This window comes from Excalfactoria chinensis, chromosome 3 (genome assembly GCF_039878825.1).
Source record: "Excalfactoria chinensis isolate bCotChi1 chromosome 3, bCotChi1.hap2, whole genome shotgun sequence".
NCBI lineage: Eukaryota > Metazoa > Chordata > Aves > Galliformes > Phasianidae > Excalfactoria > Excalfactoria chinensis.
The window spans coordinates 59,073,886-59,091,530 of NC_092827.1; the positions used below are offsets into that span (position 1 = coordinate 59,073,886).

Here is a 17,645-nt window from a genome sequence, read left to right on the forward strand (position 1 = left end):
AGCTATAATAACAACTGAGTTCCAGCGTGTTGCTAACAAAATAGTACTATAGATGAGACTGAGACAAGTATGGTGCTTCCAGAAATAGCTTGCACGTTGCAAAATCTGCCTATTACATGGTCTGCTGAATGCGAGCATGGGAAGTGAGGTCTTAATGATTACCTTCCAGACATATAAGCTCCTGCTTAATATCTTGTACAACTAACAGAGGTATGATAGAGCGTACCATCAAGGCTCCATTGTAGAAAATTCATTTCCCACTTGAATTTTCCTGTTGCTTTGAAAGAAGAAAATGCAGGTTTTTGTCTTAACATACCACATCCTGCTACAGGCTTTCTGCTTATGCTGTGACATATTCAGAGGTTGTTGTTGGGTGAACTTAGGTGACTTATTTTAGATTCCTGAGGTTTTCGAATGGCAGTATGAAATGCTAACAGTTTCTTTGTTTCATAGTTTCATCTGTGTGCTTGCAAGTAATACACGCTGCTATTTTTACTTTCTTCCATTTTGAAGACATTGAAAATGTTCTGCCTGAGACTGAAATAATCTCATTTCTGGGGAAGATCCCGCATTGCAAAACGGTGTGCCAGAAGTCATGTAAACTAGGACCTAACAAACCATTTCCTATTTCTAAATAAACAAGCGTGTGGTTTTGTCTAACATACAGCTCCATCTACAGGGGTACTGCCAGGCTGCCACCCTGACCCTGGGCAGGCTGACAGCTCTTTGGAATGCTTTTTTTCTTTCCTTTTTTTTTTGGAACCTATTTGAATACTCCCCTGTAGGTATGTAATGTAAAGAGCTATCTGAAAAATGAGACTGTTTTCTGTAAGATGACTGATACAGGTACAGCAAATGGAGAATCCTTCGTGTGTTTTTTTTCTTTTCACCATTCTGTCATTTTTCTATGAATCCTGGTGTCACAAAAAAAAACCTGATCTTGTCTTCCTCTGCATGTTTTGCAGTAACCAAGAACCCTCCAGTAACATAAGCCATATTTCCAGTGCAGCTTAGAGTTGGCTGTTGTCTTCCTTCACAATCTGCCCCTGTAGACATGCTGTACTCACTCCTCAGGTTTTCAGTTAGGTGAACCCTGGGGTCTGTGATGTTTTCTGTTCGATGGGGTCATCAGCAACTTCCTTTTGCAGAATGGTCCTTCTAAGCATTCATCTTCAGGTACTGTCTGCAGATAGAATGCTGAGCTCCAGCAGTGATAAATGATCATTAGACCAGCTTTTCAGGATAGATGGGGGGGTTACTCCAACGTGATAACCGGTTTGGTTAGTCATTCCGTGCGTAGTGTCACTACTGCTCAGGTTAGTTACTTGTCTCACAAGGTCTCAAAAGACACAAGAAGCCTTTAAGCTGATTTTTAATGCTGTTGCCTAGACAAAGCTTGAAAATCAATTAATGCAGTAGCACCTTGAGATAAAGATGGATAGTTGTGGTGATGAAGTTTAAGTTCATTTTATGGGTTTTCTTACTTAAAAATGTTTGTATTCTCAAAATGCAAGGGATGAGCTATGAGAATGATAGTTCCTGTGCAGTTGTTGGGGAGGTGATGATACAGAAAATGAGTGCTTAGAATGGCTGATCTGATGGTTGCCTTGGAGCTCTGAACTGAATCTTAGTGAACCCAGGTGCAGCTGGGAAGGAGAGGTGGCAAGTGGCTGCAGTTGCTGTCAGCAGGACAGAACTGCCTTTATTTTAGGCAAGTTTGCAGGTGAAGGTGACGTAACAGGCAGTGTGGGAGGAAGGTTTACCAGCCAGTTAACACAGGTATTTTAGGATGAGCTAACTGGACTTCTGTGTTACATCTCCATTAACTACCATGGGAGCCTGAGCATCTAAAATGCCTGTGGACACATAAATTATAGGTGTCTTAAACTCTACACCCATGCTAAATGTCCCTTACTGAACAATATTTTAGTAAAGGAGAAACAGTGCATTGTTTAAAAATAAAATAAAAGCCATATCCAAGTTACATGTCCAAATTGCTATTTCAGGCACACCGTCTTGGCAGCCAATTTCTGGTGCTAATTAAAGTCTTCACATGGAAACTAAAATCACAGCCATAAATTAAACAGTCTGTCCTGTAGCACATCTACCTTGAAGTGAACAATAACTAATTTAACTGCAGAAAGTATAGAGCAGGGTAAGGACTTTCAGATGATATAGAAGCTAGAAGATAAGCATGCTCCCAGAAAGGATTTCATGGCAGCATGTGTGTGTGCTTTTGTTAACCAGAGCTTTCCAGAAGAACTGAAAATGTATAATTTGCACTGGCAGTTTAGGTGCTGGGAATGGATTTGGGCAAATGGTACTGTAAGAACGCAACTTTTACTGCAGCAAGGGAACTGAAAATGCAGTTCCGTTCCAGTGTTACCAGCGGTTAAGTGTGGGAACACATCTATAGAGTTGCTCTCCAGATGTTGTAATCACTTTCTGTTAGTGGTTACTGAAAGAAAGTGATGCAGAGAAAACTTTGAGAATGACAATAGAATGTTAATATTAAGAAAAAAGAAATAAAGTTTCAATATGGGCCTTGACCCAGCTTACTGGTTCTGGGCCTCCTTAAGGAGCAGAGCACCTTTTCAGGTGTTGCATTTTGACTGCATACGAGTGCCATGAGAAAATCATTTGGATGTTAAGTTGAAGCATATTGTGGGTATAAGCACTTGCAGATGAGTACAGCTCTTCTGTACATTTGTTGTTAGTCACATCCCCCCCTTGTATTGGTTCCAAAAAGCTGGAAAGTGACTGATCTGCAATGAGAAGCATTGCTTTTCTGGATATCTTCCATTTCATTGTACTGAAAAACATTATTATGGGATATATGAGGTATCAGAACAAAGAAATGCACTTAAAATGGGGAGTAGGTTTTGTAGGCCGGTTTATTATGCCTTATTGAATTCATCAGGAAAGCTTTTACACAGATGTTTGATTCCTCTGCCATGCATGAGTTGATCTTATTGTGAGTCAGTATCACTTTTCCTCATCTTCTTGCATGGTGTCAGTTATTTGTTTCGGTGTGGCCTTTTATTTATACGTGCTTGTGCAACATGGAGACGAACTCTGGCTGTTGTATACGGCTCAACTGTGGCTTCAATCTAGACTGCGTTGTCAGCACGATTTCACCTGGAGGGGAATTCTGGTGATGTAGAGCATTTGGGCTCGCACTGGAGGTCTGTGACTTGCTGTGCTGCAGTACTGTGATGGTTCAGGTTCCAGGAGTTACCTGGGCGGTGAGCTCAGAACACATTGTTTGCAGCTGGAGCTTATGCTTGCTAAGCAGGCTTGGATAGTTTAACTCCATGCATCTTCAGAGATCTGTAAGCTGGTATTCAGTGTATCCTGGTTTTGATTTTGCTGGTCAGCCAAGTATGTCACAGGCTGCGGGAGGGGAGAACAAGTGTAGCTGTGCTGCTGAAGCATTTCACTGCCATTCAGGGAAGAAGGGCTCCATCTGTGGCCCTATCGTGAAATTTATTGATGAGGCTTATTCATGGCATGTAGTTGGATCTGAGTCTATGAATGAGAGATATATTTGCTTCCCCACTTAACAGGGGATCTAATCTCATTAGTCTTTGTACACCGAGCGGACAGCAGAACAGTGATACAGTAGAAGAGTGAATAAATGAAAAACATCACCCTTGTGATTGCTTTGAGGCAAACATGAGCGTGTCTTATGTACATCTTGCTTCAGCCTTTCCCTAACTCACATCTTTATTCCTTTGGCACAGAATCTGATGCAGTGCACAGCCTTTGCAACAGCAGATGAATATCACCTTGGTAATCTGTGTCATGACCTGACTTCCCATGGATATGTTGAAATAACAAGTTTGCCCAGAGGTAGATTTTTAAAACATCTTAAAGGCGGTATTATATATTATAACTTGGGAAACAAAATATGGGTGAGATATTTAATTTTTATAACTTCATATGTTTTTATTTTGGTAATACCTTGGAATGGATAAATACAGCTCTATTTAAAATTCGCTTTAAGTGAAATGAAAATGAAAGTGAGCCATTTTGCTGTTACTGTGTAATAATTTTGCTCTAAATTACCATTATTCTAAAAGAATCAACAAATCAGATAGTCTTGGGAACGCATTCAAGAACACATAAATGAAACTTCCTGATAGAAACTCTTCTTCAATAGAAATTCACTGACTGAAAACTTTCTGAATGTTTGTTTTAATTGGTTTTTCAGCAATGTGATACCACAGTGGTTCAGCTGTCAATAGTCTTTCAATTTGAAGTGCTGCACCTTCTTTCCGTACCCACATTTCTATTAATGTAAGCTGCTGAGGGTTGAAGGCACGTGAGAGAGAATCTTGCTGACTACATGAAATGTAGAAGACACACATATAGATATTTCGTTCCGGTGAAGAGAATGTAGTTGATACTTTATACAGGGCCAGATATATCCTGGTAATTGTTGAATGGTTCCCTTCAGCAATAATTGGCTCTGGATCTATACAAAGTATCTCTGAAGACTTGGAAAGGTATAGCATGAAAATAGCTGAAGCAGGCTACAAGAGAAAAACAAACGGGGCTTTTTATAGCTTAAAGACCCTTCTAGCCCTAGAACAGCTGTGATTTTCATATGTTGACAGTAGATTTACTGTTTTTTTGTGAATGACTGGATTATATGAAGCAAAAGATATCATTCGTGGACATTTCATAAGAGGTTATCAAATGTCTCTCTGCCTCTCTTAAGAAACCAAGCATGACAGTACTCCAGTGCATCTTTATGAAGATTGCAGAGTAATGGTTGCCTTTCTCAGAAAGAAGGCATTACACGGTATAGGCTCCACGTTCCTTCATAGATCCTCTGTATCAGAAAGAACACTCTTTTTAGTGCTTCAGGATAGAGTTGTCCCAAATTGCTGTGATGCATACATTACCGTTGCTGGCATCTTACCCTGGGAGTGTGGGGTTTGCCAATTCTTTCATTTCTTTACGGTGTGTTTTTGACTCCTTACAATACATACTTTGTCAGAAGCGTTCAGGAAGTGATAAAATCTTGATTATGACAGCAAGCTTTGTGATGGTTAGTATGTAGATCTAACAACGCTACGTTACCCGGTCAAAAGTTGTATCTTATACACCTGAGAAATACCAGCACATAGAAATCTAAATGAGCAATTAGTGTGGATTTGTTGCTTTGTAGTGTACTTCCTATTATCTTCCTTTTTTTTTTTTTACCACTTTAAAAATATTTTAGAGGTTGATACCATGGCCCTCCTTATAAGGGACAAAATGGACATTCACTGCATATGTTTTATCTGGAGAGGATAAAGAAAGATTAAGGGCAATACTTGAAAAGGCAAATGATAAAGTGCAGACAGACATTTTCTGTGGTAAACTCCTGCTTCACACCCAGAACCTGCCCTAGTGATTCATCAAATCAGTTGTTCTTGAACTGGAATAGCAAGTGAAAGAAATCTTTATAGAGTTCATATAGGTCAGCTGCATGGTCTCTATTCAGTTATCAGCAGAAGTTCGTCCTATACTGATTTAGGCATCTCTTCCTGTCACCTCAATCTGCCTGGCCCCAGTGCAGCAGCGTCTGCATTAGCAAAATAATACAGCAAAGCAGATACGTAGGGGGCAGGAGAAAAAACTGGTTTGAGAACTCAGGATCTACACTGGAGGCATTCTGTATACAGTACCTTGAATCTGGTCTCATGTAATGAACCCCTATTAGTGGCTGAAATTCATTTTACAGTTTAATTTCATGCAGAACAGATACAGTTCGGGCTTTCTGACACTTCCTCAATGCAAATCGAAAGCGTGGTAAATGAGAGCAACTAGAAGATTTGCTTTTAAAGCATGCTTTCATCCAAAGGAAAACACAGGTGTAACTTCTGCTGTCTTGGGGGCAGGCTTTTTCAGGTTTCTATCAAAGTACAGTCAGCAAAATTTGAGCTCAGATTAGTCCCTTGCTAAATAAAAAGAGAGAAAGAGATGTTGATAATTACTCTGCAACTGTGGGCTCACTTCCATCATTCCATGCTACGTGTCCACTTCTGCCTTCTGCTCTTGGTTATTTACTGTGCCCTGCATCAGTTTTTTCTATAAGTCTTTTGTTCTTTAACACAACTATATTTCATTAACTACATTTTCTAATGACGTTCAACATCGTAGCTGAGTCTGTCTAAAGTGTGACATTTCAGAGAAGCTGTGTAGCTTTCTATTGCAGCTTTTTAATCAGAAAAAATAACACAGGGTTGACTTTGAACTGGAATCGTGCTCGTAGCCATTACATTTAGAAGTTTAAATAATTCTGCATTCTGAACTTCTGTTTGTTCATTTATTTCAAACTAGATGCTGCGAATGTTTTGGTGATGGGTACTGAGAAATCTGCAAAAGAAGATGATCCTGGCATGATTTTTTTCTTCAGGTAAGTTACAAACTACATCCAAAACATTATTTTATGAATAGCAGTCCTGCAAAAGCAATGCTGCTTGCAAAATCATAGCATCATACTACCTCACGAAGCTCAAGGAATAACTGTCCAATCTAAAGAATTCAGAATAAGAAACATATTTACACAGGGGGAAAAAAAATCATTCTAGCTTTTTACACTAAAGTATGGTTAAAAAAGCAACAATTGCACAGTCTCTCTGCACAAGTATTAAATCCCTTAATTCACAGTGTCAAGAATTGCCACCGTACAATTTGAGTATTGCGTTAAAGTACATTTAAAATAGTGTAATTACACCTCAGTTTTTCCTTGAATTTGCAGGGAAGGGGCTGTTGTGTTTTGGAATGTGGATGAGAAAAGTGTAAGTAAAGAAAAACTGTTTGTTAAAGCTTCATCAGCAGATGAAGATGTGTCAGTCCCACAAAGCCCATTGCGCTTTGGCTTTTTCTGAGAACCTGGATCTCTTCAGGAAGGAAAAGGATTGATTCTTCTCTAAGGAGTGCGGCTGCTGGTCTGCTGCTGCCCTCAAGTGTGTGGGTTGCTGATACATCACCTATATTTGACCTTTTAAGCCCATCTTTCTGCGCAAAATAAGCAAATAGATGCACAGTAACGTACAAAGGGGGTGAAATCTCTTCAGTCTAAAAACCCGAAACCTTAATCTTGTGAGATTGACAGAGAATTTTTTTCTCCCTACAGCAATATATACTGAAAAAGTAAATCAGGAAAAATCATGAATTGTTATTTAAAAGACATGAATGCAGAGGAAAAATAAATGAGCAGTAAAAGATCACTTTAGAGCCATTTAAGTCAAAACTTACATTTGGATGACTTGCAAGGGGCAAAATTTGGAAACAGTTGTTTTTTTTAATGTTGTTTATATATACGTATTTTTTAAACCAGTGAACAGTTTTCCCTAAAGGAAGATTTTTATTGGTTGGTATAATTGTTAAAAAAAAAATAATAGCAATATTGAAATAACGTATCCTTTATGATAATCTTGATATTATCTGCCCACCAAGAGGGGAATGCTGCAGGCATATTTATTTTCATGAATATATTTCTAGTTATTTAAAAATACTCTTTCTACTGTGGTTAAATAAATTTGAGCTCTAGATAGATAAAGGCATCAATCTTCTCCGTAGGCAGGGTGTGTGAAACTAATTGGTGTGTTAGCCAGGTGATACTAAGATGGGCAGTCCACAGACAGATTTTTGCTAATGTAAGTGAAAACACAGTAGTTGCTTCCAGATGTGAACTACTTCTGCATTCAGTTTGCTTTTCCTGTATCAGACCAAAAACGCTCCTGATTTTCTGTCTATTTTGGAGGGTTACCTCAGCTAGCCTACAGAGACATCAGCTCTCCCTTCAAACCTTGCAGGCTGCTATGGCAGTAACTCTGCTGCTGACTTACAGGTGTTGCTGAAGGTGACCTGACCCCTTTTGATTTTTATGAATTGGGCACCTCTGCCCTCTGAAAAATATCTAATTTCCCATATATGTTTTTACATGCTCAACTACCATAGAAAACTCGAGAAATTCTTCCTGTCAGGAGTAACTTTGGTCAGCTTTTTTGTTAGTTTTATTTATGAAAGAGGAAATCTGCCTTTTTCTGTGTTTTGAAGTCATAGTCAAAGTGTTAGCTCTCAAAAAACTTGCTGAAATACAGGGCAGTACTCTTTATACTCGAGTTTTAATGAACTGAAACGAGAAAAAAAGAGGCCCCGTAAACAGAAACCGAAAGTAATTCAGTAAAATGGTGTGTAGGGACTTGCTGTGAATGGATAAAATTACTCTTTCAAAGTACTCCAGAATGAATACTAGGGGAATAAAAGCTATTTTAAGCTAATGGACACTTAACAGAAGCAGTAATAACTACAAGCTGATTATAACTGGGATTTGAAATTGTAAAACACTTTTTTCAGATAGCTCAGCAATAAGGTTGTGCAATATCTTCCCCACTGTAGGGAAAGATAATAACAGATAACCAGTTCTAAATTACCCAAAAAAAGGCGATAGTCACAATCCAGTTAAAGAAAGTAACATTCGCTGTACCTGTCCTAAGGATTAGGGCTTACCAAATAGTCCAGAGAAGGGGATCTCCAGGTAGAGATCCTTCCTTGTTGGCAGCCAGCCCTTAAATGAGGCATAGGGAGGGGTGGAACCTGGTTCTACCTGTGCTCCCAGGGCTGGCTGTGTCCCTTCACCAGGTGCCCAGTCATTGGTTTAGGCCATGACTTAGCAATTCCCATACATCCACCGAAAGTAGTGAGGGCAAATAAACTAGCTTCAAGGTGGAGTGCATTAGTTTTATTAGAAAGTGATTCTGTGATGCAGTCACCTCTAATTGCAAGAGTTTGCACTTAATGAATCCAGAAGATCTCATTAAATGTACTGTGTGATAGGTAGTTCCTTCCATAAAATTAGGCCAGGCCAGGAATATACTCCTGTCTAATGGAAGCTTTTGTATCACTTCGAAAGAAAGCTGCCACTGAAACATCATTTCTTGATATCCAGATGAATGGCAGAGCTTTGGAAGTATGCATACTACAAGGCACAGTAATTTCACACATCTAGTTATAGTCTGTAAACCTTTGTTCTGATCTAGTAAAGGCATATGTTTGGTGGCCCTGCTAGGCAGGGGGGTTGGAACTACATGATCCTTGAGGTCCCTTCCAACCCGGGTCATTCTGTGATTCTGTGATTTGTTAAATCTTACTCTGAGCTGGAAATAGTTTCTGGAAAGGACTCTTTGTTAACAGTGTAACTATTACTATATTGATAATGACTCCGCAGTGCCAACAAGGCTATCACGATCCAAGTAAATACACCCTTTAAGCCTGGCATGCTGCATTATGAATCAACAGTTAATTCTGGCATTGTTTTAGCAGGACTTGCATTGCTCAGCTGCCCCTGGAAGCAGCGTAACTCACTGGTTGGCCTAACAATATGCACTTCCTTACTGGAAAAAAAAAAAAAATGAAAAAAGAAAATACATATATATTGTACAGTCAACAAATACACAAAGTAGTGTGGCTAGGCTGGTATCTACAGATCATACAGCTAGAAAGATTACCACAGGGGAAAGAGATAATAAAAAGTAAATGAAAATGCTCACCTGTATCCTAGGCTCACAGTGAAACTCCAGAGGGAGCAATCTCCAGAAAGAGATCCTTACCCCGTGGCAGTCAGCCCTTAAATGAGTTCTAGGAGAGGTGCAGCCAGGCTCCACCCCTTCCAGTCATACAGCTGAATTGCCTTCAGCTGTGCTCCCAGGGCTGACTCATTGCTTGTCTCAGGTGGTCAATTAGTGATATAGGCCATGATCAATGGTTCCCATTTGTGTATATATATTTAATTAAAAATAAATAAATACAATATTTGGAATATATAATGGGTCACTGAAACAAACTATTGATTTTAGCAAACTAGTAACTTTGAAAGAAATGGCCACCTGATGTGTTTCTCCTGAAGATACTTCCCACACCCAGACATCTGCCAAAGTCTTGTGCAGCTCACTGTTATACTTCTTCATTGAAGTCTCTACTGCTGCCGTGGTTAGTCCTTACCTTGCTTTATAAATGCAGGCATTGAATGACATTTTCACAGATCCATTGCAGTTGTTCACAGACAAAAAAATTCTTCCACATAACTTCCAAAATAAACTGTGGTAATAATTGCTTCCCTCAAATACAGAAAAGTTACTAGTACACCTACTTGTTTTTATGTGAATGATGTTAATAAGCAGGAAAGTTGCCTTCATCCATGTATTATATGCTAGCTCTTCACAGAGTGATAATATATTACAGTAGTAACTACTGCTATGTGCATTGTCTTTTTCTTAGATGAAGAATATAATGCGACTGCTGGAACAGCATGAAATTCAGCCATATGAAGTTGCACTGGTCCACTGGGAAAATGAAGAGATAAACTACAGAATAGGAGAGTAAGTATTTCCAAGTGCTTGTGTTTATTTAATAGCTTACAGACTAATAAAACAAATTCAAGTGAAAGCAACTAGTGAAAATACACTTTTCAATTTCTTTCTTTTTCAAATGAGTAAAATGGGGAGAGAACAGTAAACGTAAACTCACAAGTTCTGCTGAACTGCTAAGCTTTCAATTTACAACCTCTATGACTTGGTTATACATTAGACTTTATAAATTATGAAGCTCTGCATCCACGCAACTGAACATGTTCTTCAGGTGTCCCAAAGAGAACATAAGTGCCTCACAGGGAAAATAAATATCCGTTATTGAGACAACTTGAATTTTAAAGGAGATACAGAACTTCTCTGGATAAACTCTAGGTTCAAATACAAGGTTGTGTTCTGCACATACTTCACTTCCTAGGAAAGATATAGCTTGAGTGATACGGACAGATACATCTGGCACCCATCTTTATTTTTTAACTACTTTTTTCATCATGGAAAGCAAGAGACCTCTGTGGACTTATCAGTGTCGTTGGTGATGTCATTTATCTGCAGTTTTCCAACAGCACCAAAAAACTGTACTCGGGAGACATCAATGCCATTAGCTAATGAGCTTGAGTTCATTTAAGGTAGTTAGTTAAGAAGACAACCATGGGTTTTTTTTTTGGTTGGTTGGTTTTTTGTTTTGTTTGTTTTCCGGACATTTGAAATGGCATGGACTATCCGGTTATAGAATCTGTGGTTCCTGACATAGTCTTAAGACTGAGAAACTTACCTTTAGTGTATAGTCAACAAATACAAAGAAAGGCAGTGACAGACTGCTATCCACAGATCATCAAGTTCAGATTATCACACTGGAGAGGGATAATCAGAAACAAATGGAAAATGCTCACCTGCGTAAGCTCACAGGAAAAACTTCAAGAGGAGCAATCTCCAGAGAGAGATCCTTCTCCAGTGATAGTCAGCCCTTAATTGGGGTCTAGGGGAGGTGCAGCCAGGCTCCACCCCTTCCAGTCACACAGCTGAATTGCCTTCACCTGTGCTCCCACAGCTGACTCATTGCTCACCTCAGGTGGTCAATCAGAGGTTCAATGATCCAACAGTTCCCATAATTTTCAGTTATCTGTTTTGGTTATTTTTGTATTGAACATTGTTGATGAAGATGCTTCAATCTTGTTCTTACAGAGGGCAATCAAAGCTTCATAAGGGAGAAATCTTGTTAAATTCTGAGCTGGACACTGATGAAGTCATTCTGCAGAAATTTGCCTTTTCAAATGCCATGTGTCTTTCTGGTAAGTTAACGTTGTTGTGTACTATCAGCACATTGTACAGATTTAGTGAAATATCATTGTGAGTGGGACTTGTACATTGAAAGGCTGAAGAAGACTTAAGTGTCTTGTTTTGGTAAGCTGCATAAAGATTGATTGCGCATCAGTGGGAGGAATCATTTTTACTTTGTCTTCCTTAAATCTGAATTCCTTTTTGCAATGTAAATCTTAAAGATGAACAAAACTCCTTAAGAAAATTCTTTGCAAAAGACAGACTTTCTACTAAGCATCCCTTTGCCCACATTTGAGGTTATTCTAGGACAGTCAAGATTGTAGCCCAGTATTAAAAAGCTTTCAGTAATCTGAATTAATCATGACATCACTAACAGGAAAAAAAACTTGATATCAGCTAAACCAGACAGAGTTGTAAAGCAGTTTTTCAGCTTGGGAAGTCCAGCAGCATCAAGTGTGTGGACTGAAGTCTCAGACCGTGCTTTCCAGGATTGTTAGCAATGGCTGTGTGCCATGGTGGTACTTACATCAGGAGGCACTGAGAAGTCAGGCTCAACACTGATGCTTCCACCCTAGGAAATAATCTATGCTTCATCAGACCTAGAATGAGGCAGTAAGTGGGAATAGAAACTAGTAGCAGTAAGGCTGTCCTCAAAAAGACTTTAAAGGAAAACCTCTACTGCTTTTAGAGTAAATTACAAGATTCATATACTATATGGGGGAACATAACTTTAAACAGAAGACATCAAGAAATAGAATGCGTATTTTGTAAGTGATACCCTACTTGATCGAGACATACAGCATAATAACTAAATGGCTCTTGACCACTGAAGAAAAGAGCTACTAAGGCAAAAAGCCTTTAGTTTTGCTATTGTTAAAGCCACAGCAAGGCTGTGCACACATTACACAAGTGTAATTGAGCAAGGGATTTATTCCCAGGAGATAATTGGTGCCAAATTGTGTTACTGTGAAACATGTACACCATAAAGGAAGACAGTGAATGTTCAGTGTTGTTAAGGGATGCAAGTATAGTCAAAGTCAAATTTATGACACAACATAAGCTAACCTCTGTCAAATAATCATGGATAGCTGTAATGGCTATTTTCAAAGGCTAAATTAAATGCTGTTGAAGTCGCTGACTTGGATTAGGGCTCTGAACTGATAAATGAACAGGAAGAATGCCCAGCACTGGGCTTATTGTGCTTCTTGACTGGTACAGTTATGATGGAGGTAAGTTTTGGGACTGGTCTGATATTTTAACTTCATTCTTACTGGGCAATCTGAAGATTAAAGAACAGCCTGATTTCTGCACATCCACGTAGAAATCATCTTTAAGGCTCAAGTTGAGACACAAAACCAAAATCGCAGATTGTCCAAGTTTGGATTTAGCTTCAACAAATAACAGGTGCTGGTATCTCTATACAAGCTAATTCTCACTGGTTTGAGCACGCTTCATCGAACACCAGACAAATGGAACCAAAGTTCTGCTCTGTAAAAATGCAGTGGAAACTTGACTGGCACCACATGAAGTCAGCTTGACTCCAGCAAGACTAAGTATTTCTAGCTTCTGCAGTGCCTCCTTGGAATGGAGTTTGCAAAGGCTGTATATACACAGTATAGCGCTCAAACTCACCTTCCTAAGCTGAAGCAAAGCCTTTCCAGGTCTGAAACAATACACTGGAGAGGTCAGCTGAACTCCGGTGATTCTGCAGGCAGATTTGTGTTGTTACACAACCCCAATTTATAGATGTATGAATGCATCGGTTGTACCGTGTAATTGGTAACTCACTACAGTTATGTTTGTGTCAGCGTATTTTGCTGTATTTTGGCAGATATAGATTGATTACTTGAAAGCATACATACCTGCCCCTCACAGCATTCTGCTCTGTCACCTCTGTGTTGCAGTAAAACTGGCTATCTGGGAATCGTTACTGGATAACTTTGTGGAATCTATCCAATCAATTCCTGAGGTGAGGTCTTGTTTATACCTTTCTCCTCATTTTCTCCTGGGCTTTGTAAAATCTGGATCAGTCTAGATACAGCCGAGAATATAGAAAAAAGCAACTGGATACTTAACACATTTGATTGTAAAACCATCACGATAGAAAGCTCAGAACATCTTTAAAGGGCTGGGACAAGAAACTGGCAGTCTGTAAGGAGTTGGGGCACAGTGTGCGGAAAACTGCATTGCAATAATTTTTCCCATTTTGAGCTACTGTCGCCTGCTGTCGATAAACGTTGACAAGCAGCATTTAAAAGCCTGACCAAACATAGCATAGCGTGACAAAGCTTGGCCTCAAAGTGGTGTGATGTAACTTCAATATAATTAAGAGTTCGTGAGTGTTGCACTTAAACAACACTTTCTCATGAGGTGTAATTAAAACAAGATTCATAGGGTTCAAAAGATAAATCTTCATTTATTTTTAATGAATAAATAGTAATGCATTGTTTTAAGTGAGGAAGATATTCATAGAAAAGCTAAACAGCAGCAAGGTAAAAAGAACACTGTCATGCCTTAAAAATAGCACTGGTATTGAGAGAGAACAAATGACTTGCAGAAAGTGTTCCAGGATTCTTACCTAGGTGAATAGCTCAACAACAATACTCGTATCAAGCCAGATAAGCAAGGCACTATGGAAACCAAACTTAAGTGTTATTAAATCTGATATGTGTTTAGATTTTAACTCATGTATACTTCAGGCTGTACAGATTCAGACTTCTTAACCACCAGTAAATGCTATTTGATCAGACAGGTAAAACTTGTTACTTTGCAGATACTAAAATCAAGAAGGAAGATAAAATTGTCTCATGCAGATGTCATGCAGAAAATCGGAGAACTTTTTGCGTTAAGGTAACATTTGTTGTTACTCTGAAGATAATATCATACAAAAATTAAAAATCAAGTTGTGCCTGACACGAAGACCAGACTACGCTGCAAGTTTTGGAGCAGTTCAGTGTGGCCTAAACACAGTGTAATAGTGGGGGGGATCTCCTCAGCCACCTTCTGGCTCAAGGCATTGTGTGCTGTTGTGGTGGTCAGAGGATCGTTTCCAACTGGCTCACCACTCGCTACCTCAACTCGTCCACTGTAGTACCTCAGCTGTAGACAGATGTTAAGCAATATTTTGTGAATGGACTAATTCCACACCCTTTTCCTTCTCTGGGTTCAGGAATGCGGTTACAGTACGTACTACAGTAGGCAAAAGGATACCAGGAGGAAGCACAGGGATTGGCAGAATTGTGAACCATGGCTTAAAGTTAGAAAAGCTTTTCAGTGACTTGACATCATCTGCAAGTTCTGTTCTTTCCCTGGACTCACTGGAAACAAATGCTACATTGCAAGGATTACATTTTCTCTCTCTCAAGTGTAAAGCTGCTAATATTACAGACATTTTTTTATTTAAAACAGAAACCTTGCAAAATCAGTGAAGAAAGAGGTAGATGAAAATATGGTTCCTATCTTAAACATTGAGTTTTATACCCATATTGGAAGACCTTTCAGTAAATGAGCTACAGTGATCAAAAGCTCAAAGATATACGTGAGCAGTGGGTTGAGAGGCAGAAGACTTTTATCTCCTAGCCTTTAGAATGTTGAGACAGTAGCCTGGTTCTGTACTGTGCTCCCATCCCCAGTGAGCTCTGTCAGGCACACTTAAGAACTTAGAAACGAGATGTTAGGGACCTCCCCTGTAACTTTAATTCACATATTTGGTCAGCTTCAAGTGAGCTACTAGCAGAGCGAATTACTTCTGTACAGATAGGAGAAGTCGAGGAAAGTGGCAAGTTAAGGAGGCAATGTTGCCACAAGGCAAAAGCAAATAATGCATAAGGTGTGCAGTGTTCTTGGAAAAGCTTCAGAAGATGTTCCCAATTTTAAACAGCGACTACACGTGCATTTTTATTATGAATGAGATTCTTCTCATATTTTACTTAACAAGAAAAACTTTGTAATTTTTAATTGCTGTGTAAATATTTGTTCCTATACGCACCAAAAGGAACTTCAAACTACCGCAGTAACTATTCTTTTTAGACACCGCATAAATCTGAGTTCAGACCTGCTAATAACACCTGACTTCTACTGGGACAGAGAAAAACTGGAAGAGCTTTATGACAAAACATGCCAATTTCTCAATATTAATCGCAGAGTTAAGGTAGGTGTCTTACTGTTGGAACAGTTTTCCTTATGCCACTCAGTTGTCATTGCCTCAGCCAGGCTACAGACTGCTCCACGAATGTCTGTTTTAATTTTATCGAAGTCAGAGATCAATAGGCTCCTGTACACCACCCCCCTTTCTGTGTTCGTAACCCACTCACATCTTTTACCCAGTTTAGGTTAACAACCCTGCCTCAACCACCTAGACTTAAATGGATTATGCACTTCCTGAGCCACTAACTTAGGCTTTAAATAGTTGTAAGAAGAGGAGCTTTAATTCTTTTTCTGAAATGTGTGCAAGAAAACAAGTTTAAAAAAAAAAAAAGTGATGTGAAGCAGTTTTCTTACTAATGACATGATCATCCAGGTCAGTTCACTGCAGGGCTATGTTACGCTTACTGCTCTACCAGAATAAGCATGAGATACAAGTGGTACAGCAACCTTACCTACTTAGTTACTTCTGAGGCATTCCCATAAGCTGCATGTCATTTGCTTGCATTGTTTTGTGACTAAATGTCACCCGGTAGCTGTTTTAATACCTGCATATGCATATTTAAGTTTGTATTTGTTCTTTTATGACTCCGTTGAAATAAGAGTTGTATCAGAACTCCCATTGCTTATGCACGCTACCTTACAAGACTTTGTATTCTGCACTTCCGCAGAAATACTATCAGCTTTCCGCAGTGAGCCCCTTTATGGATTGTTTCTCTAGTGATCTCGTACAATGCGTAGAGCTCAGCTTTGCCCTGTGTTTGAAATCTGTTGCAGGTAATGAATGAAAAGCTGCAGCACTGCATGGAGCTGACAGACTTAATGCGAAACCACCTGAATGAAAAGCATGCTCTGCGCCTCGAGTGGATGATAGTAATACTCATCACCATAGAGGTTAGTTGTGCTGGGTTTTTTCCCTGCTATCACATTGAAGAATGTAACAATAAGTGCAATTTATATACTACAATTGGCTTATTCATGCAATGTGCAAGGGGATTAGTCTTCAGTTCTTTGCAAGTAGCTTTTGAGTTGCAGCTGTAGTTATTTTTTGGCTTACAGTCTGTTTTAAAGATTGATACAAATTGTCCATTGATTTAACGATGTGTTTGCTATTTCACAGGTTCTGTTTGAACTCGCAAGGGTAGTGTTCTGACATCAGAATAAACTCTGGAAGGAAACTGACAAAACCATAATGACCATAAGGCCAAGAAAATTCCATAAGGCCAAGAAGATTCCAGTCTTCCATGCTTCTGGAAAATAGTGGAATTGACTCTCTTGATAAATGTGTACATACACTACTCAAATAAAGAAATTATGAACATTATACCAGCTGCTGTAACAGTGATATTAAAGAAGTCTTAACCTACGGATGTGCCAGTGTATAAAGCTGAGGTACAAACAATACAGTTGTAGAGGAGTCCTGCCAGTCATTAGGCTGGGTACAGAGCACTTGCATTTCCCCCTTAATGAGCAGAGACAGAAGGATGGACCCCTTCTGGGCTGACCTTGTTAATTTGCTGACAGACTCTTGTCCCCTTGACAGTTAAAGAGATGCTGATTATGTGGCCACTTCCTGCATTTCTGATGGTTCCCCAGTCTTCTGCAGCTCCTTCTCGGATAGAAGTGACACTGTCCTGAAGAAGACTTGTTTCCAAGAAATAAGCTTACAACACTGCTGTTTGTTCTAATGAGAATAGAATTGGGCAGAGCTAGGGAAAACAGCTGACTACAAATCTGTCCATTGTAAGAAGCACCAACTCCTCGTTAGCAGTAGGTTCTTTTCCTCAGAGAATCAAAACAGGTAATACCTGGAGATCTTGGTTCTGGAAATAGCTCAGCTACCAGTTCTGTGAGCTG

General features: G+C 39.3%; 1 protein-coding gene across 1 annotated transcript in view; it reads left to right on the forward strand.

Moving 5' to 3' along the window:
- The window catches only part of RMND1 (required for meiotic nuclear division 1 homolog), a 20,568-nt gene extending 3,456 nt beyond the window's left edge, over nucleotides 1–17,112 (forward strand). Inside the window, exons 3-12 of the mRNA XM_072331413.1 lie at nucleotides 3,744–3,852; nucleotides 6,334–6,409; nucleotides 6,755–6,794; nucleotides 10,279–10,379; nucleotides 11,550–11,656; nucleotides 13,550–13,614; nucleotides 14,419–14,495; nucleotides 15,675–15,795; nucleotides 16,566–16,682; nucleotides 16,909–17,112. Of these exons, the coding sequence (XP_072187514.1) occupies nucleotides 3,744–3,852; nucleotides 6,334–6,409; nucleotides 6,755–6,794; nucleotides 10,279–10,379; nucleotides 11,550–11,656; nucleotides 13,550–13,614; nucleotides 14,419–14,495; nucleotides 15,675–15,795; nucleotides 16,566–16,682; nucleotides 16,909–16,941 (846 nt within the window). The 3' untranslated portion in view covers nucleotides 16,942–17,112. The remainder of the gene's footprint in view (nucleotides 1–3,743; nucleotides 3,853–6,333; nucleotides 6,410–6,754; nucleotides 6,795–10,278; nucleotides 10,380–11,549; nucleotides 11,657–13,549; nucleotides 13,615–14,418; nucleotides 14,496–15,674; nucleotides 15,796–16,565; nucleotides 16,683–16,908) is intronic.
- Nucleotides 17,113–17,645: the final 533 nt, after the last annotated feature.